This window comes from Parambassis ranga, chromosome 4 (genome assembly GCF_900634625.1).
Source record: "Parambassis ranga chromosome 4, fParRan2.1, whole genome shotgun sequence".
Taxonomy (NCBI): Eukaryota; Metazoa; Chordata; class Actinopteri; family Ambassidae; genus Parambassis; species Parambassis ranga.
This window is the reverse complement of record NC_041025.1, coordinates 11599341-11622961: the sequence shown is the minus strand read 5'-3', so window position 1 is coordinate 11622961 and position 23621 is coordinate 11599341. Positions and strand designations below refer to the sequence as shown.

At 40.3% G+C, this 23621-nt stretch overlaps 2 protein-coding genes across 4 annotated transcripts; one reads left to right on the top strand and one right to left on the bottom strand.

Annotated features, from left to right (window-relative positions):
• Nucleotides 1-1230: 1230 nt before the first annotated feature.
• LOC114435207 (40S ribosomal protein S27-like) lies at nucleotides 1231-2945 on the top strand. 2 transcript variants are annotated; one of them, XM_028404841.1, is made up of 4 exons: nucleotides 1231-1372; nucleotides 1834-1942; nucleotides 2237-2347; nucleotides 2459-2945. In XM_028404841.1, the coding sequence occupies exons 1-4, from the start codon at nucleotides 1367-1369 to the stop codon at nucleotides 2485-2487; spliced, it is 255 nt and encodes an 84-aa protein (XP_028260642.1). In that variant the 5' UTR covers nucleotides 1231-1366; the 3' UTR covers nucleotides 2488-2945. The 2 variants fall into 2 exon arrangements, with proteins under 2 accessions (XP_028260642.1, XP_028260643.1); XM_028404842.1 differs by having other exon boundaries at nucleotides 1261-1368.
• tpm4a (tropomyosin 4a) lies at nucleotides 2788-21765 on the bottom strand. 2 transcript variants are annotated; one of them, XM_028404839.1, is made up of 9 exons: nucleotides 21502-21765; nucleotides 19851-19976; nucleotides 7728-7861; nucleotides 7515-7632; nucleotides 7359-7429; nucleotides 7196-7271; nucleotides 6233-6295; nucleotides 5957-6026; nucleotides 2788-4031 (listed from the first exon to the last, which is right to left on the bottom strand). In XM_028404839.1, the coding sequence occupies exons 1-9, from the start codon at nucleotides 21613-21615 to the stop codon at nucleotides 3949-3951; spliced, it is 855 nt and encodes a 284-aa protein (XP_028260640.1). In that variant the 5' UTR covers nucleotides 21616-21765; the 3' UTR covers nucleotides 2788-3948. The 2 variants fall into 2 exon arrangements, with proteins under 2 accessions (XP_028260640.1, XP_028260641.1); XM_028404840.1 differs by lacking the exons at nucleotides 19851-19976; nucleotides 21502-21765 and adding an exon at nucleotides 15639-16195.
• Between the last annotated feature and the right edge of the window lie 1856 nt (nucleotides 21766-23621).

The window sequence follows — 23621 nt, the reverse complement described above, 5'->3', positions numbered from 1 at the left end:
TCGTTATTAATATTGGATTATTAATGATGTATTAACTTACGTGAAACACAAACAAAGGTTTGAACATTTCGAAATATTCCAACCTCTCATCCTTTTTATGATAATATAATGCTTGCTCCAGATTCAAAACATTTAATAACTAAATTTGTAGATTGTTTCACTGTCTCTGTCTCTGAGTTTCTTCGACAAGCCTGGGCTAGTGTCCTACAATCGGATGTATCAGCAGAACTTTGGAAGAAAGCCTTATCACTGGTTCACTCTTGTTCTATTAACACTCATTATCGTCTGATACAATACAAGCTGATCCATAGATTGCATTAATCAAAGATTAAACTGAGTTTTTCCCATCAGTATCTACTCAATGTGATAAATGTTCCTCTGCTGAAGGGTCTTTGGCTTATCTCTTTTGGTTCTGCCCCCAATTGTTTGGCTTTTGGTCTGCAGTTTTCAAATGGTATTCCAAATGTTACTCTAAAGATTTTTTACCAAACCACAACCTGGCAATATTTGGATGTTCCACAGAGACGTTGGGTTACACATCTGACCTGCAAATCGCCCTGCAACTTGGAATGGTGGTTGAAAAACTTGTGCTACTCAACTGGAAATCTACCACTTCCCTAAATTTTGATCACTGGCTTAAGGAAAATGTGTCTGTAATACAGATGGAGCTCTTTCATCTGGAGAAACAGAATAAACGAAATAGGCATGTGACTACGGAGACCCTTCTTGGCTCAGTGCCTTATAACCACATTTTTTTTCTTGTTTGTAAAGAAAACAATGGAAAAATTAATAAATATAATATTTAAAAAAACTTGCGTGAAACATAGCTGAGTAGCATTTGATTTTTTTTAGTGGCTTAATCCTCTGTTATTCTTAAAATGAAATGTTATAATCATTAATCATAATATAATTGCTGTAAATCAGATAAGGCACAACTTGAACCTTACTTTGAGTAAAGTAAAAACCCTCAGGTTGAAATATTTAAATCTGAAGACAAAGTATGAGACTGTTCAAAAAATAAAGTTAAAAAAAATAACATCGCTTTGTTAGTTTTGCCTTAAATTTAAATTTAGAAGAATTCCATTTGGTTGTAATTTCAGTGGCATTATGTTATATATAAATCATTAATAGCTTTTACTTATATAATGTTTTGTCTATAAAGGAACCTTATGAAGTCATTTTAATCATCATTGAACTTTGAGCTGCCAGTTTATGTGTTGCACCTCCCAGACTTGTAGACCCCGCCTGCTCGGTCCCTGAGTCCTGTATTGTGAACGTTCATCAGATCAGACTGATTCTGGTGGAGAACCTGGTATCACACATCTATTTGCCCTGGACGAGAGAATCCCTGGTGATCTACGTGAAAATGTCTGTAAGTATAAATCTTATTTATTAAGCAGTTTCCCCCTGGGATCAATCAACTGTTTCTGATTCTGATATTTTGATTTATTATTAAATATGTTAGAACAGTTAGAACTAGATTTGTTAGAGCAGTTCTTATCGACAGAACACTATGTAAGTGGTCTGTTATGATATGAGGCATTCAATATCATGTTAATATTAAAGGACTGAAAGGAGAATTGTTTATTATTATTATATTATTATTGTTTATTATTTCTTTGTTGTATCAGTGTTATCAGTAGCTTTCATATTACAGCCTGGACTTGTCTGGGCATGTTTCAGCTCCTGCTAGTAATACATTCATCAGACTGTAGGGGGCAGTAGACCGCAACACATATCCTATTACAATTGATGTATTCAATGTAAGTGAATTAAAAATAAGTTAATGAAAAATGTGTAATGTTTTAAAAACAGATGTTTTGACCATTACAGTTAGCGAAGGACCTGATGCACCCCAGCCTGTCAGAGGAAAGGAGAAGGCATAAGAAGAAGAGGCTGGTGCAGAGCCCCAACTCCTACTTCATGGATGTTAAATGCATGGGTAAATCCTCAGGCCACATTCTTCTCACCAAGGCTACGTTTACATTTTAATCTGGATCGGTTATCAGACAATTGTCTGTCTTGACATTCATGTCCTATGGTACAAATCATCCAAAAGTGACTCAATTCGGACTTAATGTTGATTGATGATTGCATTTATGTGGACCTGAAATATAGACCTGAAAACAATCAAGAGCTGAGTCACTATGTCCCAGTCATCTAAGCATAGCCTTTTTTCTACATTTCCTTAGATTGTGAGAGACATATTCTTGTTTTATGTTTAAAAACGCTGCAGGCTGCTACAAGATCACCACCATCTTCAGCCATGCCCAGACTGTGGTGCCATGTGCAGGCTGCTCCATCATCCTCTGCAGGCCACGAGGAGGCAAATGCAAACTAACTACAGGTAGAGAATATGTCAGAAAGGAGTGTCTTAAATTAGGCTGATTAGTTATTTGTTCTGCTCCTTGCTTTGATTATAAAGACATGTTGAAATGTTTGATTTCTGTCCATCCAGGCTGCGCCTTCAGGAGGAAATATTCATGAGCACTTATCTGCTAGAACACCAATGGCGGGCAGCAGAATGGACCATGGAGACACAAGGCTGAGACACACTGTGTCACAAATCCTTTGGTAGAGAATGATTAACCTCAGGAGGAAACAATGAAAAGAGGATTATAAATCAGGACCAAAATTAACAGATTGATATTCCTTGATGCTCAGATTAAACTGCACTAACATCAGATGATATGAAGCACTTTCTGTAGATATTTCCACTGTTGTGGTTCCATAGTAAAATAAATTATATAACAATGAAAATGCAGAATAAGTGCAGTCGAGTCACAATTTCTGTAAAACATTTATTAGGTTGACATGGAAGGGGGTCTTGATGAATAATGAAATATTTAAAATTGGTCTCAATCAGATGTGAGGGGCTCATGGCCCTGGCATGAGATGAAACCATGATGACCATCACAAACAAAATAAAACAGTTGAAGAATTAATTGTCTGTGCCATGTGTGTTCTTTGGTCTTTGAGAGTTCCCCAGGCAAAAAGAAGTGGATGTAATTGGAAAAAAAACAGAGCAATACAACTTCTCACATACCTAACATTATTCTACTATATACAATAAGTATCCAAGACTTGACTGAGCTTCCAGTGGTTTGGGGTTTAGCTCGCTCATGTAATGTAATATATTGTAAATCTAGTAAATATAAGCTACATTATGGCATGCTGTTGGTAATGATGTGTCAGTGGTCAGGATCAACAAAAGGGTGCACAGCTCTCAAAAAAGATGTACTGCACTGTAAATATGCAACCTGTGGTTAATCAGTTTGACAGGAGAGGCTTTATATTCTAAATGAAGACAGAAAAGTGTACAGAGAAGTCTGAAATCATTCAGAAGCATGTGCCTTGATTGTTAACTTAGAAATGACACCTCTCCATCACCTGTCCATTTGACCATCATGCTGTTGAAGCACAAACAGCTCTTCTGAGATGGACACAGATTAGTCAAACTCACAGCCTCTCCGGGTGGTACAAAGAAACAACTGTTGCCTAACTTCACGTCACCACTGGGTGGCACGTCAGAGCCACGCTAATATAGGCCAAGAGTAACACAATGCCATTAGTAGCCTGTGTATGTATTAAAAAAAACTGTGGCATGATGTATGTGCACATAAAAAAAATGAGCCAGTCTGAGTGGTTTAGTGACCGAATCAGTTTTCTTTGGGTGAGTTTATTCTAAATAGGTGGGTCAAAAAAAATCATGTCTGGAAAGAATTTCTGCAATCACAGCTGAAGATAAAAAAGAAGCAATAGGTTCAAAATGATTTCCCACCTTAAAAAAAAGTTGTGCCTTGGGAAAAAAAACATTGAGGGACAAGCATTAAGTTAATCCCCCTTTAGGTGGGGAATAAAGATTTTACAGCTCGAAATGCGGAATGGAGTCGAACATTTATTGGAATGTTAATGACGGTCTCATCCTCTGACGCTTCCTCTGTGTGTTTATAAGCTGTTCAGTTCCTGCAGGGTCTGGTCCAGGACTTGGTGCATGCCCAGATTCTCTTCTTTGGCATGTGATAATTTCTCTGGAGAGGAGAAAAAGTGACAGGGTGAACCCTCAGCCGACAGCTAATAATACTGTTCATGTCAATTTAATCTCATTATGGGGTTTGTGTCAAACAGCATCCCTTGAAAAAAAAGGGCTGCACAGTGGACTTTTTTTGTTACTGCACAGATGTTTTGCATAACTGTTTTGGTTAAATTGGGCCACATGCAAAGAATTCAACCACAACACTGTGCCTTTCATGCATACACAGCTGACTCATACAATACTGTTAGCAGCAGAGTACAGCATGGACTTGTGTGGGGTCATTAGTAGGTATTAAACGATTATATTTAAAGTCACACACATATCAAAAATGTTAAGATTTCCATCTGGAACCTGAAAGGGTCACTGGTGATTGCAAAGTATTAATCCAAACCAAAACTAGAGTAAATGCTCACCTTGTACAACTGACAATCAGACGGACCATGTGGAGTAACAAACTACTACCTAATTACAAAAACCATAGCAAACTACACATTAAGCTGTTCTACACACTAAAATTATGGTGACACCTGTGTTTCAGGCTTAACCTCGATAGTGAGCATTCAGGGCATACATTAGATCAAATATAGTAATTTTCCTGCACTGTGATGTTTACATCACATAAAAATACATACTATAGTATAGCTGTTGATGTTTTCTTGTACTGTTTATCTGATTGTAGTATAAGGACAATAAAACTGCATTAAATGCTACAAAGCAGCCAACAGCAGAGCTAACGTACAGCTAAGCAGGGAACCACCCTTGCAATCATTCTACACATTTACCTTGTGGCATTACATAATTTATTGTTTGCTAAAGTCCACTCTGTTGGACACTTTAGACAGTAAGCAGCTGACCAGATCAATCCTGGGAGTTTGAGTGATTAAGATGCTTAACAAGGCAGAAGCTAACATAGTTCCTTCCTCTGGAAAAATCACCTGAATACATTGACAATAAATATGAATTCTTAACAATGGAATAGATTATATATGGAATCTTTAATATTTCAGTAATCTGCCTGACCAATAATCACAAAAAGCTGAAAAGTAGGAAAAGAGAGAATTTTTAATTATTTTTTGCATAGTAAGTTGGGCAGAAGGCACATATGATCTGCAAATCAAAGATCAAAGAGAAAGACAAAGGTACAGTAGAGATGACTGAGGAGCAGAGAGACAAAAGAGCAACTACAGAGATGTCATGTCATTGAGGGCATGGTCCAGCTCCTCACTAATGGCCTTGTACTTCAGCTTCTGAGCATACAATTCATCTGGAGGTCAGCGATCGACAGGAAGTACAGGCACAGGTGTGAAGGACAGCAGCAACATAACAAGCCAAAAGCAGGACAGAGACAGATGGAGGCAGAGGGAGAAAGGAGAAGACAAAAAACAGGTCAGCCCTTTAAAGATGCAGAAATGCTTGGAAGAAAGAATGATGCATATCTAATGAGCTCTTTTTGCTGGGTGAGCTTTGAGCACTTAAGCCTGTTCTGAATGTCTCATAAAACTGCTCCAATAACTCAGCTGCCTGTGGTTCAACAGCTAAATAATGCTGACCTAAAAACATCTGAGCACATTCTGTCCTCCTTGCAGCTGACATGGAATACTTGTCCTTCAGAAACAAGGGTCTTTTATTAGCCTGTCTTGGGTAAGGAGTTTCCATAGGTTTGGTACAGAATACCTTTCCACAGAAAATGTTTCCAGTGATGCTGAATTAGGACACTCCTTCTGGGATCTCTGAAGTCACTGAAGTAAGCGGTTTTTGCATGTGTGCATGAAATTGTGTGTGTGGTTCATTTACAAATAAAACTGGACGCATCCATACGCACAGATAATTAAATACTGACAATCAGCATTCATATTGCATGTGTGTGTATATTTTGGTGCACAGCTGCAGCATATAACATGAATGTAAATGTTCTCATACCTTCCAGGTCATCAATGGATTTTTCCAGTTTGGCCACTGTCCTCTCTGCAAACTCTGCACGGGTTTCAGCCTGGCAGGAGGTCAGACACACAATGTCAGCGAGCTCAGCGTATCTAACATACAACTGTAGGCTTTCAAAACACTCTGCGATGAAAACTAGGAAGGATGGAGTTTGACATTTCTCCCTTCACAAAAAATAATCCACTTAAATATTTCAAAGGAGGGGGGTACAGTTTTAATTTTTTTAACTGTGAGATCTTCCTATCATATTCTCACCTCCTTCAGTTTGTCAGTCAGAACTTTGATCTCCTCTTCATACTTGTCTTCCTTTTCCGAGTACTGATGACACACACAGAAACAACATTACATAATCAGGTGCAAAAAATATTAATACATGCTTTCACCTGGAAATGCAAACAAAGCGAACATACTGTCTCTCACAGAGACACACACATCATCCAAGGATTACAGTACCGCTCCCTCTGAGGGAGGTAGTGACATAAAACAGGCTAGGCGTTGGCCTGGCCTGGGAACGAGTTTTGCTCTGATGCCAACCACAGCAGGTCTAACTGAACAAAGCAATAAGGCACCATATATTGCCAAAAGAAAAGCATGTGGTAATCCTGGCATGCAGTTGGGCTGCATGTCTGTGCCTGGGAAGGAATGTAGCCAACAGAGGAATGTGCTGCAGGTCTTTACTAGCTTTTGGATCACAGATACTGAAACACCTCATGCAGCCTTGTATTTACAAATAACAGCCTTGTTGGCTAATTCATGTGGTGGAATTATTGCCCAAACAGCTCCATATCAAAGTAACATAGGTCTTGAACTCCTCTCATACGTTTTCATTCCAACACCCTGAAGGGAAAATGAGAGGTTACGTTATAAGCAGGGGCCCCGAAGACACACAATCACAATGGAGGTAGTATGAAACAACACTTTGGTGATGAGGAATCCTTCCCAAATTACTGTCCACTAGGCCACAAGATCAGCCCAAATGATAGCATACGGGGAAGTGGAGATGATATGTGCTGGGTGCCAGACCTGGTGTTCAGTATTGACTGTTTATATTTAGGTTGTTTGTGACGGAGAAAAAAAGGCAGGCCAGGCCACTTTCTCAAGGCAAAAGATATTATCAGAATATATTCTAACACTGATTTGTTCAGGCGGGCACAACAACTTCATACATTTTAAGTTGCAGCCTTTTGATGGGGACAAAATGTCACATGTCACTCTAACCTTCTCAGCCTGGGCTTCTAAGGACTTCAGGTTGTTGGTTACATTTTTCAGCTCCTCCTCCAGGTCACTGGCTTTACTGCAGAGAAGAACAAATGTACACTTGGTTTTAATGTGCAAGCAGTAAATGAGAGCTGGCTTGTATGTGTGTGTTTACTGGGTTTACCATTCTGAGAGCTCGGCCCTCTCCTCAGCTCTCTCCAGCTCCCCCTCCAGGATCACCAGTTTACGAGCCACCTGAGACAAAAAACAGTATCATTTTAGGGGTAACTGAGCGGAAGTGATTGAAATGTCCATCTAGTAACTAGCTCAAAAGCCTCACCTCCTCATATTTACGGTCGGCCTCCTCTGCGATGTGTTTTGCCTCTTTAAGCTGCATCTCCTGAATCTCCATTTTCTCCTCATCCTTCATTGCTCGGTTCTCAATCACCTTCATTCCTCTGAGTGGACACAACACAGAGAAACATTCAAAACATATATATTTGATGGCCTATTTTGTGCAGTCCAGTGTTCCCAGTGGAATATTTTGACTCACCTCTCGCTCTCATCTGCAGCTTTCTCTGCCTCCTCTAGTTTCTGCAGAGCTGTGGCCAGTCTCTCCTGAGCTCGGTCCAACTCCTCCTCTACCAGCTGAATCCTACGGTTCAGGGCTGCTACATCACCCTCTGCCTGAGAAGGAAAAAAGAAACAGAATTTTAGTTATTTGTTTAATTACCTTTAAATTGTTATCCAAACCCTCTCCTTCCTACTATAAAAAAGAAGAGCAGGAACAGACAAAAGAGGAAAGCTGAGAAGGAGCAGCTCAGTCCTATGGTTTAAAAATGATGTCAAAGAATTTATATTGTCTGTAAATGACCATACAACAATCCAGGTTTATTGAGAGAGCAGGTGTCTCCTGTTGACAGCGTGATATCCTGACTAATGGGCAAATAGATGTTTTTGCCTATAATTTCAATATACTTAATCCTTTTTGTGTCTATACCTTATTAGCTGATAACTGTCATAGTTCCTGGAATACCATTTTAAAATCATACATCAGGACCTTACATATAACAGGACCTTAACATATAAGTGCATGGACACCCACCGTTCTACACCCAGTAAAGAGCATAAAACAACATTTATTATTAGTAATCCTTATATATCAAACAAAACAACTAGACAGACACACACAAAACTGACTGAGCTTCTTATCACAATGTGACACGGAAGTGATATTATATAACATTATACGTTACGTACGTTCTGGTTATTAAGTCACTTCCTTTTTAGGCAAGTAATTTCCTGGTTTTACCCTGAGTTTTACAAAATGCTGATCATCATCATATTCTATCTTCACCTTGTTTTCATTTACATGTTGTCTCTGTCAGGTTAAAGCTGAACAAACATAAAATATAAATATGATACAAAGATACTATCTCAGATAAATGGGGTAAAAACATTGTCTTTATGCTTGGTGCATACAGCCAGTTGGGTAGAGAGTTAACTACACGGCAATGCCTTAGTCTGTGAATACATCTGATAAATACATTGAAATACAATCATCTGAATGTAACCATGCTGCTATGACTACAGGGAAATATTTTGGCTTATCATTCAGTCACACTTCTTAGTCACCAACACACAGAAACGCAGAAGTCGGACTTCAAGTGAACTAAAATACTTGTTTCCGCCTTAAAGGGGGATAGTGTGATCTGTTCTGTGCTCCCTGGGGTCACTACTGTTTCACTAATCAATAGCTGATGAGTAATAAGTGAAGCAGCTAGAGGCCCTGCGAGATGCCTGTACAGAAGCAGGCCCTGTAACAAATAAGAATCTGCCTACATAGTGTAATCCTTTTTAATAGTGTAGATCTCAGGACTTTGGATCTGAATGAAACAAAAACTCAATTTCCGGTAAAGGTGAATGCAGAAATGGGCCAAGCAGAAAGGACAAATGGGGTTGTTCTCATCTGCCCACAGTAAACAAAGGCAGAGAGAGGAAAAAGAAAGCAAACACACGACTACACAAGAATTTCCTCTGTTGGCCTGGGAGTTTATCCAACCATCATCTCCTAGGGAGCCACATTCAAACTGGAAATACCACTATCAAAAAGCAAGTTTACAAGCAAACAGCTAAAACAGCATGCATAAATGCCCTTTTGAACTGTTACCACTCTTAACCCTTCATCACAACCCAGAGTATTCACACTAGTTTACTTGTTTTTCTTAAAAAGAAGCAGCTAAGGATTTCTTAGACAAACACACGATATTCTGTGCACTGTTGCAGGGCAGCCGTTAGTAGGTCAGTGACTCATTAGCCAGTCATTCAGTTCAGAAGTCACTTTGCCTGTCAAACCAACAAAGTGGCAGCCATTTAGTTTACAGGTAGGTGAGTCATTCTGCGAAGCATTTGGTTAGATAAAGTCACCAAAGGAGGCTCCAGAGAAATGACTGCCAGAGAGAAGAGAAGATAACATTACAGAGGAGAGAGAGCTCAGAAATCTCAGTGGAAAACAGTTATTAAGTCTGTTTGTGCTGAGAATAAATACACGTTCATTCCAGTCCAGACTTCCATTCTGTCATAGACTCAATATTTCAGGAAATGAAAGCATAGTTTCCTGCTTCTTGGCAGCCAGCACCAGACTCTTTATTTTTTAATTTTTAAGATTTCACCAGCTTGTCTCTATCTCATCTTAGTCTGCTGACTAGTCATTTTGTCTTTTCTACTGCTCTTTTTTTCCCCCTTATCCCTCTCCTTTTTTCCACCTTTCCCATAGCTAAAGCTGCCAGGGGAGGCCACTGATATCAGACAGGAAGTGTCTGTCTATCAATGACATGTCTTACAACAGCCAGCACTTGACAGAGGAAACCTAACACAGAATGAATGAAAAATTATAAACCGCTCAAAACATCTTGAAATCTCATCAGCGACGTCCGGCACACAAACCCACATCTGTCCACACTACATCTGGCCACTGAGAAAGGTTGTAAAGAATTAAACTGGAGCCTGAAATAACAGATATTGTTACTTCCTGCCTCCTGAATGAAGCAATGTGCTTTGAAGAATACTGTCTGCACACAAACAAACATTCTATTCATGCGCTGTAGGTCAGCTACACATTGGCACATCAGACGCTGTAACACACTTCCAGACACACACATGCTCTGCAAACATGCAAACAGACACTCTCAATCTGCCAATCTGTGCCTCTCTCAAACAAACACAAGTGTAATTAGCAGGTAGCAACCTGCTAGGTTCCTGCCTAGTAAACTGTCTGTTGTCAAGTAACACACAAACGCCAAAGCTAAACCACTATGGTGGTAGTATGTCTACCCTCACAATCAAATGTGTGCAACCTAGTAGCTTATCAGTCATCGGATTTTCAAAGTCACGGAGGTGGGGTATACTCTTACAGACAGGGACAGCCTTGTGTCAAGTAAAAAAAAAAACTTGTGTGCATAGATTACGCGTTCTCATGCCTCTAAATCACTGAGCCATGACCAAAGAAGAAAAATGATTTTCCTGTAAATCCTGAAGGTACAGTTGTAATAACTGGCTCTTCTGCAGAAAATCATTTAAGCAGCAGAGGCACAGGACCAAGAGAAGCAACACAAGCAGGACGAAAAGTATTTAGACTTTAAAGACAATGGCAGCAATGTTAGGATCAAGGGTCAAAAAAGCAGGAACTGAAACTGAGACTTCAGGACAGATACAAACATCACTACAAATGAGGATCTTTAAAAAAGGTGACAGGAAATCAGCTGCCCGACATCCTGCCTTTGATTATTCTTTCTTTCAGGGTTGGGATTCTCTCTCTGTCTCGGGCCATGCCCCTTCCTTTAGCACCCACTTTGCATTCTCTGGCTGCCAGGGACACACACTGCCTTATATGGTAAAACAAACTACAGAGAATGTTTGTGCTGGAGTATCAGGAAGATTATGGCAATGAGCACAGATGCCTACATACACATACACACTCACAGGATACTGGAGTGCTAGAAGTTGCCCTGTGTTATCGTCATAGATTAATATGTAACAAAGGTGTTTCTGTAACTACCCAAAAGATTTCATGTTCCTAGTGTTAGATGAGAATATTGATACTGTTCTTATATCTCTACAGCCAGTTCATTTAGCTTAACATAAAGACAGGAAAGCACTGCCCTTGTCTGGTCCAAAGGAAACAAAACTTTCTAAATAACACATTATATCTGTATGTTTAATCTCCACAAAAACACAAGGATAATGTAGTTTACACAGGTTAATTTGGAGTGACTACCTCATTCCCACAAACATCCTCACTTGAAAATACAGCACAGCTCTGCTAAAGTGACTTAATAAACCTAAATGTATAAGAGACAGGATCAAGGACAAATGAAAGAGAGATCTAATTACTGACTGATTCCAGGGCAGTGGGCTAATGAGCTGCACAATGCTGTTGGGGTTCAGGGTAAGTTATTCCTGACGATGCTGCTTGCTCCTCTCAATGTGAATTCATGTTAGTGTGTAATCTGTTTCCATAAAGATCTGGCATGCAAAGAGAGCTACATACAGCCATGAAGTATGATATGTAAAAGAATGTCATTAAACATTCTGACAAGCGTCACAATGGCGGCTCTCTGTGCCAAATGTAATTTGTCCCCATGTAACAATATGCTCTTTCAGAAGGATCTTTATCTGGTTTGATTCTTCTGCTCAGTGTGTCTAATCCGGCCCAGAGGAGGGTGCAGCCCATTTATAAACTGCCCACAAAGCATGAAAGGAAACAAACTTTTCACCTTTAAAAACATCTTGTTTTTATTATCAGAGGGAGCCCTCATAAATATTAATGGCATATTTGGAAAGTAGGACAATTTCTAAAGTGTGATGTCACTGATCAGATAGAGAGCAGGTGACTTACATGCCTACACGACAAGTACACATCACTGAGATATAAGTGTTTATACAGTTCTTTCGGGGTAAATGAGTACCAGTTCCCTCTGCGCTGACATGCCATCCAGAGTATTGGGTTTAAAATGTTCCAAGAAATGCTGTCCAGTTCATAAATGCTATTATTCACATTCTCTAAATGCAAAATAATGACATTACATTACAGCAAATTTAGCTTTACTTGCAGTAATATGCTTACTCCTCACTTGAAGGAGAACCCGCAACCTTGGCCTGCATAATCAGCTAAGCCGCAAGCCACTAACATGGGAGTGTTCCCCAGAATGCCAGCGACTGCCAAAAAGTATCAACATGTGGCAGTTATATTTGGAAAGTTGAGCTATTCCCAGGAAGAACGTCCAAAGAAAACAGTAAAACCAGGAAGTAATTCTTTCCACAGAATCTGCTGGAGACTGTGAGAGACCCAGCAGAAAACCTTCATGCTCACTGACCGCACAGAGCAGCAAACAGATGACACCTTCAGTGGACGTTGTCAAACTAATGAGTGGAGGGAAGCTGACTTTATGATAAGCATTATGTTTGAATAACTTCCTGAAATTAATATGATATGATATATTAATATTTCAATATGATATGTAAGTGACATAAAAAGAGGATAGCTGACCTACATATAGTTAATATGTGGACAAAGATGTTTGATGATGCAAACTTTCACCAAAGTTGGATATCACAGACTGGGACCAACATGAAGTTCTCTCGCATACACACACAAACTAATCTTCCTGTTGATCAGGGCTGGAGCTCAGGGACAGGAAGTGTTGGGAGTAGAAGCGCAGGAAGTCCTGGACCAGAGACTGCAAGCGACATCCTGGGAGGGGCAGTCAGGAGGGTGGGGGTGGGGGGGACACCTCAGTATAGATTTGAGTCCACTTCCCTTTTCAATTTAGTCTTGCCACAAAACTGAAGCCTTGTTATTCCATGGCTACTGTTACCATAGCAACTACATGTGACAACATGACTGCACCAATATAGTAGAGAACATTTTTTTTTTTTTTTTTTTTTTACAAATTCTATGGTTACACTGTCATGACTTATCCTTCAATGCATCCTGCCATTACTGAATAGAAATGTGTTTGTCACAGAGGTAACAGTGAAATAAAACGCAGCTTATCCAGTTCTGTGCTGCTTACAGGTGCATGAATAAAGATCATCATCAGCTCATTGAGAATAATGGCTGAAAATAAAACACGTTTAATGGGAGTACCTAGACCAAAGAATTGTTGAGTGATTAAGTAACATCTGTACACGTGTCAAAACCACACAAGAAATAACATCAAGTGATTACTGTAAAATTTGGGTGAGAGCTTGCCATCACATTTTCAAGCAATGAATCATTAAACCCAGCAAGGTCCCTGTTTTGATCTCCCCATTCTCCAATGAAAGAGTTTTTGTGCCAAGGAATAACTCCAGGTTGTCCTAATTACTCACATATGGGACCACACCGACCTCACCACACAAACGCACTGCTCTGACTCTGTAATGCATATGCAGGAAGATGTGTGACATCTGAAACTGCTCATATATGTTAAGCCCCTCAATGAAGAAATCAAAGAATGTGATCCAAAACACACCTACCCTGAAGACAATTGTAACTCCATTCTCTTTCACATTTTGAGAACCACAATGTGTCTGTAAAAGCAGCAGATCTTTATGGAGGTATTCATCTTTAAATTTATCTTTTAAGTATTAATACCTGGATGCTGGTATAACACTAAAGCTATGCTGATTGGAGACAGTAGAGGAGGGGGATGCTTGGCCTAACATTTGACATTCAATATCTCTAAAGCCCCTTTTCACACGAAAAACAACACCAACATCTGGTTTTTGTCTGCAATGGAAAGGGATACAATCACAAAACTCTTGAGTTAGTTACATGTTTTCATCTCCAAGGTCTACATATGCCAATTTCCCTATAAAAAAGGATGAGCAGCCACTTTCTGAAGGACAGGCTATCCTAGAACTGTTTAAAAACATTAGTTTTGTAAATATACAAAATACATCGTGGATTTGTTGTCTGGCCAGTGACTGTAGTCATGCCAGTCCTCTGAAGTGTTGCTTAAATGTTAAAGCTGTTTTATTATCATTATACATGTCAATTTGCAATGTGGTTGAACTGGTGAATTCCTGCTTGGAAAGATTGCACTGACATCATAACATCCTGACGCCCGACGTCACAGTATTTTATAAAGCTCAGTCATCAAAAAACTACAAAAGCCAATACTTGCAAAATAACGGTTTAAGATGTCTGTATGTGAATCCATACAGGAATGATCAACCACAAGCTGGGCAAACACCCAATTGTCAAATTAAAAAGGTCCCGTTACCTAATAGGCAGTCTTTAACAAAGGGACAAGTCTTATAGCAGTCCTGCTCCTTTCATCGCCTCAGCTGCCATATCTTTACAGCCACACCTTCCCCTCCCACTCTCCTTGAATCTCTCTACTTGTCCTGTCATTAACCAGCTACTATGCAAAGGATATGGCACCATAAGCCATAAAGCAGCACATGAAACAAGTCAAGACTGTTACCTAACAGTACTGCTAAGCACATTTTTTGTCCAGCCTTCACACCTTTTTTTGTATAAAATCATAAAACTCTGATGTGAGTACAGTCAAGAGACATGCAGGTGACAGAAGTGGGCGAGTAGTTACAAGAAAAGAAATGGACACACGTCCAGACGTCTATTTTCAGAAATGTGTATCTTTAGCAGTGGCTTGTGGTAGTTCAGCTTGAGTTATGAAACTGCTGATGTTGCTGTATGTTGAAATGTAAACACAAGTAAGTGTGAAGTATGCAATTAGTCTCATTATGATTATACAGAGAAAATTGCATATTAGAACTTCAAATGGACAACAGTTTAGTTTGGTCTGTTACTAAGACAAACAAACAAGAAATGTAGAGGTTTAGTTTTGGTTTTGTTTCTTTCAGCCTACATTTTTTGACACTGCTCCTTTAAATACATACATCATGAGATGGCAACTTGAACTCAGTGCCCTGTTTTGTCGCATCCCGCTCATAAGGTTTGATGGTTAGGTCTTCAACCAAGAAAACATCCACCCTGCTACTGAAGTGCCACTGAGCAAGTCATTAAGCCAATAATCTTGGCTTCTGTGAAAGCTGATAAATCCCCAATAACAAGAAGCTATAATTATAATATAATTAGCATGATTAGCATTAGCAGTAAGTCAATCTGTCAAGCCTGAACTGATGATTTTATAGTAGCACAATGCTTACGTGGTCCACATTATTCACTGTAGTTCTACAGCGGCCTGTAAGTCAGACATCACTGAGCATGCGCGCAGACCTGCAGGAATCCAAACTTTTTTTTCATTAGAGACCAACGCCTTGCATTGTGGTACAATCACGCCCGCGAATGAATCAATGGCATGAACTACATAGACTTTTTACACCCTCACACGAAGGTGCTCACATTTAATAAGTCTTACAGACGAAAGCCAAGAGGAACGGCGTTATAAACGAGAGAATAACAATACACGAATAGAGGATTTGATTGTCTCACTTTCTCTCGGAGCTCCCGTTCACTGTCCAGCTCTCTCTGTAGGACCTGAGCCCGGTCCTCTGCGTCGTCGGCCTGCTGCTGCAAACACTGAATCTTCCTCTTCACAGCGTCCAGAGAGTTCATACCTGCCATTGTTCACGGGTTTGTAACTTAACTTAAGACTACACGTAGAAAAAAACAGTTAAGACTATATCTGGATTGTGCAAAATAAAAGTGAGCTACCGCGGTCTGCTTGTTTGGTCTAATACAACGATAAGAAAAATTACTTTTAAAACGTTTTAAAACGAGGGAAAAAAACTCCGTCCCGGACCAAAGTCTTTGGAATGTAAAGGAGTCGTTCAAGTGCAGCAAAAGTTATATAACTAGGAAGAGCGTGTGTCCAGGTGTTCTCCAAGTGTTTCTTCTGGTTTGTAGGAATGAGAAGAAGCTTATAAGCCGCTCAGAAAGTGGTCCTCAGGAATGTACGTCGCAGTTTTTGGTCCGGACACTTGGAGTTTGAGGAGGATTAGAGGAGCTGCGCGGTGAGGAGAGCTGAGACCGCCAGACTGTGCCGGAGGAGGAGAGAGATGATGGGGACGATGAGGTCAGAGGGGGCGGGGCGTGTGTGTGTGTGTGCGTGTGTGTGTGTGTGTGTGTGTGTGTGTGTGTGTGTGTGTGTGTGTGTGTGTGTAAAAGCTGATCCCTGTGACTGATGTGATCTTTTAAAGAAAAAGGAAAAGGCAGGATGAATTACTTTAAGTTATTGTGCCTTTTGTTTGGGTGTCTGTCACACTCTCCAACCTTCTCAAACCCAATCTGACAGTTACATTTCCCCATTTCACTGAAAGTGGAACCAACTCCATTTCCTCTTAGGTTTTTGGGACGTACGACTACACAAAATATATCTTGTATCAAAGCATCCCTACACATTGATCACATCCACTTAAAACCTGCACATTATGATGACAGATTGATATGACTATACGTCATAAATAGCCAGAAAGCGTGTGAAATAAAGTGATGATATGACCTTAAACTGTTACAGGTTATACTATGTTGTTAGGTTTTTCAGTGTACTTTGAGATTCTTATGCAAATCCTACTTTTTAAGTGTTTTTGTCTGACGATCATTCATCTTTACTGTCTCTAAATAGAGCGAGTCTGCACAAGCCATTCAGATTTGAAGTCCCTTAACATCACATAACTTTGGCTGCCTTCCTTCCAAAAAGTGTGGATATCAGCCAAGGCTAAACCCATATAGGCTGTCTGTTACCACCCAAGCAAACATTTTTAATACCATTTCAGAAATAATCTATACACCTACTACACTCCTGAAAACACATGTCTTCTATGAAGGGGTTAAAATCCCACTTGACACAGAACAAACGCTGATAAAAGTCAATTGGGTCTATCATTTTTGATCCACTTTGAATTAACCACTGGTAGTCAAGGCTGATGTCTTTGTGTGTGCCAGAAATAGCAAAACTACTACTAAGGTCTTCTATCCTGTCTTGGTGAACTTTTAACTAAGAGTAAATCATTAAATATTCATTATAAATATGTTTTTTTTGTGAGTGTTTATCTTACAGTTGAGTAAGCCATCAAACTTCACCAGATGTCAGCCCTGACCCGATCTGCATTGTGTGGGTGTGAATCAGATTTATGCTCCATCTTTCATGTTTTACTGCTATACTCCCTAGTGTTTACCCTCATCGCCTCCCATTCACATGATCGGCCTGAGAGCAAACATGTTGGCAAAGCAGTTCGTTTCAGCTCAGCTCAGGTTGAGCTTAAATTCAGTCCTGCTCCTCACAACAAGAGGAAAATCTCTCACAATCAGTCTCATGTGTCGATGGAGCCGCTCTCTCTCTGACTTACCCCTTGCACCGGAAAAGCTGAAAGCATTGATTTCATTAGACACAGGAGTGTGGGGTTTTCTGTTTGCCTTGCCTGCATTCCTCACATACCACAACACCCCCCCCCCCCTCTCCCTGCTTTCTCCACCCGGCTGGCCACCACACACCAGCTTTGCCCCTCAAACTGTAACTGTTGCTGCTGTGAGTAGTGTTATCACAAATACCTGCACTAAAACTACACGGTGTCAGCTGTAGTTTACTGTGTGCGAACATTGGTATCTGATGCTCCTAAAGACTTTGTCATTGCTATACAGTTTTAAACAGCGATGACCTTTATATTAGCCCTACATGTTTGGGGCCATTATCATGAATCACATCTGCATGCCTGTTGGGGCTGTTTGCTCACTGTTCTGCTTTCCCAGGTTTCCAATCTGATCTGTGAGAATTCAGAAGCATAATGACTTGACTGCTGTCTCTAATAAGTGACATGCGGAGGGGAATTCATGAAGGTGGAGCAGAGCGGTTTTACTACTCGTGATTTTGCAGTCAGCGGGCAGGACTTCACTGTACATGTAAATAAATGTCAGGGCAAATGTCTATTTTTAACAAAAAAAAGTGCGCTGCATGAGTCCTCCTTCCCAGACACTACAGGACACCCAGGAGGGGAAGCTACACCTAGTCCAGCTCCAAACCACAACTTCAACAAGTGTGTTTTCCAGGGGCCCACTTGACCCAGTTTACATGTGAGGCTTCTCAGGACTGTTCTCAAGAGTTTATTTAATCAGAGCAAAAGGATAATCCTGCATGTCTCAGCCTCCAACACAGTGTCTGTACGACAGACCCTTCCTTTTCTTTGTGTGTAGTACAACACAGCATTTCCCTGGGATATCCTCCACTCAAACAATACCACATAGTGGGAGGTGGGAGTTTTTTTGCAGGTCATTTCTCTCTCTTGGCTTAATTTCCTTAGTGTGGTTGCTATCGTATACTGAAGTCTTAGTTAATAAAGCACCATCTCACTGATACGAACAGCACTTTTTATCTTGGATTCAACAGCACTTTTAACTTTTCACACACACACACACACAAAGAGCCACATGCACTGAAGTGCTAGACGAACCACCGCTGACAGATATACAACCATGTGGTTTGTGGTGTTGCCAACAGTCTAAAATATGACCCTTTCTCCAGATTGCTGCAGATTATCCACAGGAGACTGCCTGTCCTCGTGTTCTGCTACATTTACTGAATAATTATTTGTATAAACTGCACCTGATACTCATACAGCACTCCTTAAAAATCTCCCCTGTAAGTAGGTTTAAACAGTCCTTTTAGGCCTCAGATTGAACGAACCAGTCTGGGAGTTATAACTACACTGTAATTGGTCACAGGTCATAAAACCTGCATGTATGGAATCAGCAGTCAAATCTTGTTTTAACGAAAAAACTATAATAGGTTTGGCTCAAAATTAAGAGGCTCTTTGTTCACCACAGGTAACAGTTGTAATACTCAATGTTTCATAACACCACAGCTCATTCCAGTTCTGTGATGCCTCTGACTCATCCCACCCCAACACTTGCTAAATCACATTATGGATACAGTGAGCCAAGAAAAACAATAAATCCTCAACGTCTGTCTGCACCTGCTGAGACTGTTGTAGACAGGCCTGTCATGCATGTGTGTCAGCACTACAACCCAGCAGGCCTGAGGTGGTTTGAGGTGGTGAAGGCTTTCCCCTTATACATTTTTTTTCTGTATTTGGTTTTTCTCTGCCTTAACACGACTCTGTCCTCATCAATATAGTCAGCATCAGACACACACAGTAGTGATGGCTGCCACCCTCACAAGCTCAACAAGTGCAGTGGACACCATATATTTGAATATTCTGTCATCACTATAGGAAGGTCTACATTTAGACAAAGAAATAAAAAAACTGTAAGAGGAAAAACCACTGTGTGAAGATGATGCTGTCTGCTTGACTTTGCACTAGTCTCTGGGTTCTGTGTGTGTTTGGGTGAGAGGATTACGGTTTAACCATGTGCTCATCTTTCAGGAGTGGCTGCACAGGAATGTAACAGTCTCTGAAGCGCTCCAAACCATTCACAGTGGATCAAAGCAAAGCCACAGCTGGTGCTGGCTTAGAAACTGTCCAGCTGTGGAATAATGGCCCCTAGTTATCAGTAGCACCATGGCAACATGCGTGTGTGTGTGTCAGTCAAAGTGCAGCAAAAGAAGTAATTGATGACAGCAGAAGTCTTTTGTCAATATTCAAAATACTGCTGGATCATATAATAAAGGTTTCATTTCATATTTTCAGTTGAAAAGTGAATGTATATATGTGTGTGTGTGTGCGTGTGTGTGTGTTGCCCTTTACTCACATCTGCAGCTTTCTTCTCAGACAGTTCCAGTTTCTCCTGAGCATCTTTCAGGCCTTCAGAAAACTTGTCCAGTTCATCCTCCGTCTGCTTCAGCTTCTTCTGGAGGTCCAACAGCTCCTCCTCCAGCTACAACAGGAATGACTGTTAATCCTTCTGTTCTCCACTTTTCAGTTTTTGTTTTTTTGTTCAGTGCTGTTCTCATCTGCTTATTATTCTGTTTTGGTCATGTCTGCTCTATTCTATTCTACAAGATCTGTAGTTATATACTATTTTATGCTATTTTATGCATTTCTGGTTTGTTCTGTTCTTGTTTTTCACTCTGTTCTTTCTGATTTAAGTGTTTCTTTTCTTTTCTTTGTTGCACCCTATGTAAGGTTATATTTTCTTTATTCTGAAACAATCCTGTTCGTAAAAACCCTGAATAAATAGGTGCTTAAATAATGATTCAGTGTGACAGAGTGCTTTCAAAGCCAGGCTGTTTAAATTGAGGTGACTGATAAAGCAGCGCTGGCTGGTTTGGGAGTCTAATTGTGTTTATGATATTTGAGAACACTTAAAAAGGTAATGGTTTACTGTAAACCTCTCATGACAAGAACCTGGTATGTGGAGCCTAATCCTCTATCTTACACATGCACACATACACGCATACAGGGTTAAGTGTTCCCCCTAATCAGTGTTCCCTATGAAGTACATCTGATAATCCTGCTGAATTCCACACTGCCATTCTCCCCTGGACTCTAAAAATACAGCTGTTATCAGAGAGAACACACAGACGCCTGAGCCCGTAGGTCCAATGTTTGCATCTGCATGTGTCCTTTTGCATACTTATGTGTCCTTTGTGTGTTGGACACCTGTCAAACTGGCTGCATGACAGATATCCACACAGACAGATACTCCTTTAACTTTATTTAAACTGCTCCTGGGAGGAGGAGGGATGTTACCACTTTAAACCTGCCCTAAGACAAAACCCTGCTCCTGGGTGGTCTCATCACCTGAAGGGGTCTGTGGTACCATCGGGGTCGTGTGATGAGCTTCAGTGTAAACAGCTTTAACACTGAGCTGTTCAGCTCCACAGAATTTTAGTTACATTTACATTTGGGGCTGATCATATTTGTCCTCTTAAGTGAGGATTTAACAGAAAAAAAGACTACAATAGATGCTGCCTAAACTTTCAGGAACCATTTTGTGTTAATTCTGGTAAAAACATCCGGACAAATAAAAAGCATAGCAACAAAATGTATTGCATTTTTTCATCCGCGACTTAGAAAAGTAAACCAGTAACACAGCTGAGAGGAATGTGGTATAAATAAATGTGAAAAGTGTTTACAGACTGTTTCCCTGAAGGCATGTCTGGTATGGTATCAATGTTGTGATTAGCTTAAGAACTGGATAAAGAAAAAATGATTTAAAGACAAGCACACTGGCTTATTTTACACTCCCTATGCATACTTTTTACTTTTATTTTAAAATAGATTTACTTTTCTAACTTCAACTCTTCAGGAAGACATCTAGCCAACCTTTCAATGTCTGTGTGCCTTTAAATAATGATAAAGTTAGTATATAATTGAAGTTCCCCATTTGATTTCTTGTACACACTGTGGCATCACTTGTGAGCCATACATCTCTTTCCGTCTCACTTTTTCTTCCCCACCTGCTTGCATTTGTCCTCCGCTGCCTTTTTGTCCGTCTCTGCCTGCTCTGCTCGGTCAATGGCGTTCTCCTTGTCCAGTTTCAGCATCTGCATCTTCTTCTTGATAGCCTCCATTGTGGTTTTTTTTCTTGGTTTTCTTTGAGATGAAGTCAAGTCTTGCTGTGTTGAGATGCAGGAGATTTAGCTGTGCGTGCAGTATTGGAGAGAGCTGGAGTCCGACAAAGCTGTGGAGAAACAGAGAGAGAAGCAGAAAGGGAGACAGAGGGAAGGAGACAGAAAGAGTTTTGAACTGAGATGGAGAGCTGAGCCCTATATGGGTAGTTATTTAAGCCACAACAGAACCTGCCTCCAGCCTCCAATCACCCCCTCCTCCTCCCATGTTCTCCCCCTCCCTCTCTCCATCCTCTCCATCTCCTTTCATCCCTTCACTCATCACTCTGCCTCCACTCCATCCTGACTCCTTGACTATCACTCCCTTGGACACATTCTCCACCCTATCAAACCCACCCATCCAAGCTCTTTCTGAGGAATGGTGGTCTGGCTGCTCCAATCCACTCCACTTGCTCACTCACTCTTCAGCCATGCCTGATCTCCTTATTTGGATTGCAGGATCTTTAGAAAGGGACCAGAGATCAGACGGTAGAGAGGGAGAGAGAGGCAGGCAGGTCCTGTTTCCACTTTTAACCTCCTGTCAATAGATGAGAGCCCCACTGGCACACAGCATCTCACACTTGAGGCCTTTAAGTGTGTGTGTATTAGACAATGAGAGAGTGAGGGACATGCAAAGTAGAAGGAGGAGGAGTTTGAGAAGTAGATAGAGAAATAAAGGGATCCAGTGTTAGGATGGTACTGTCATTACATCCACTCTTTTACCAGGAAGACAGAGGGTGTAGTTTTATGAAACTGCATGCAAAAGTACAAACTTTACATCTGTAAATACATGTGCATTTTTGACAGTTTTGTTTTATGGCTACAATATATCATACAGCTGTATTTATGGCCGCGTCAGGTGTGATTATTCCGGACAGTAATGTAAAGAAAATGTGTCAGAAGCTGTGAGAAATGATGTACTTCTGAAATTTGAGCTTTGAGTTCTGTGCACCTGATATTTGAGATTGCAGAGTGAGGGATGAAGCCAGACAAAGAATTAGAGTTTATGTGAACAATGGAGGTCAGTGTCCACAGTCTCTTAGAGAGAGAGAGAGAGGGGAAACATGTAAGGCCCCACAGAGTAAGTGGCTGTGAATGTAAGTACAGTTATTAGGCTTTAGTGGCTAAAAGAGGTTACATCATTGAGAGATTTAGTTTTTACTAAGTTAAGTTGCATATAAATTTGTTAACTTCAACAAATTACATTAAAATACAACACTAAACAAAAATTGTTTGTATATGCATTTTATTTTAATGCAAACGCAAAGAAAACGAGTTTTTTTTTTAAATGTAAAATTACTCATCAAATTTATTCCCTTTTAAAAAACAGCAAAAGACTACCTTATATATCTTTTTGTGTCCTCTCATTCACAGAAAAGAAACAACAGAAGCATAAACTAACCAAAATTATAAACATATCACTTAAAAAGTACAAATAATTCAGTATTAGCCATTAAGCTAGCTACGAAAACTTTCCTAGCATATCTACTTGTAATTTACAGTCTATGTAGGTCTATTTTCGTGCATTATGACTCCAAATATTCAAGGACAAATCATTATTAAATGTTGTGATTGATTGTAAGGTTCCACATATCGACAATATCTCATTCTTGTTTACTTCTTAGTCGCAGGCCTATGAGCAGGCTAATGTCCAGCTAGCTATCAGTTTAGCATTAGGCGTTTATAAGCAGCTAATGTCCCGACAGTTTAGCTTAATATTAACTTACTCAAAGACGGCTGTACTTGCTGTATCCATGTCTCAGAGGCTCCTGTTACACCTGTCCAGTTTTCACAACAAACTCCTTCATAGTGAATGTCATCAGTGGAAAGTCTGAATCAAACACGCCATCCTTAATAATTTGTATGTAGAACACCTGTGTGTACCAATGGGGTACACGCGCTGCATGGTGCTCTAACCACAAGGTTGGTGGTTCGATTCCCAGCGTTTGTTGTATGCTGACGTCTTTATG

Bases quoted from the DNA above. Each gene is read 5' to 3' on its own strand.
- tpm4a (XM_028404839.1), bottom strand. From the start codon at position 21,615: ATGGAGGCTATCAAGAAGAAGATGCAGATGCTGAAACTGGACAAGGAG. The intron at 7,430-7,514 runs GTGAGGCTTTTG...TTTTTGTCTCAG, and splicing joins CCGACCGTAAATATGAGGAG to GTGGCTCGTAAACTGGTGAT. The intron at 6,296-7,195 runs GTTAGAGTGACA...GTGTGTCATCAG, and splicing joins TAGAAGCCCAGGCTGAGAAG to TACTCGGAAAAGGAAGACAA.
- LOC114435207 (XM_028404841.1), top strand. The intron at 1,943-2,236 runs GTAAATCCTCAG...AAAACGCTGCAG, and splicing joins CATGGATGTTAAATGCATGG to GCTGCTACAAGATCACCACC. The intron at 2,348-2,458 runs GTAGAGAATATG...CTGTCCATCCAG, and splicing joins CAAATGCAAACTAACTACAG to GCTGCGCCTTCAGGAGGAAA.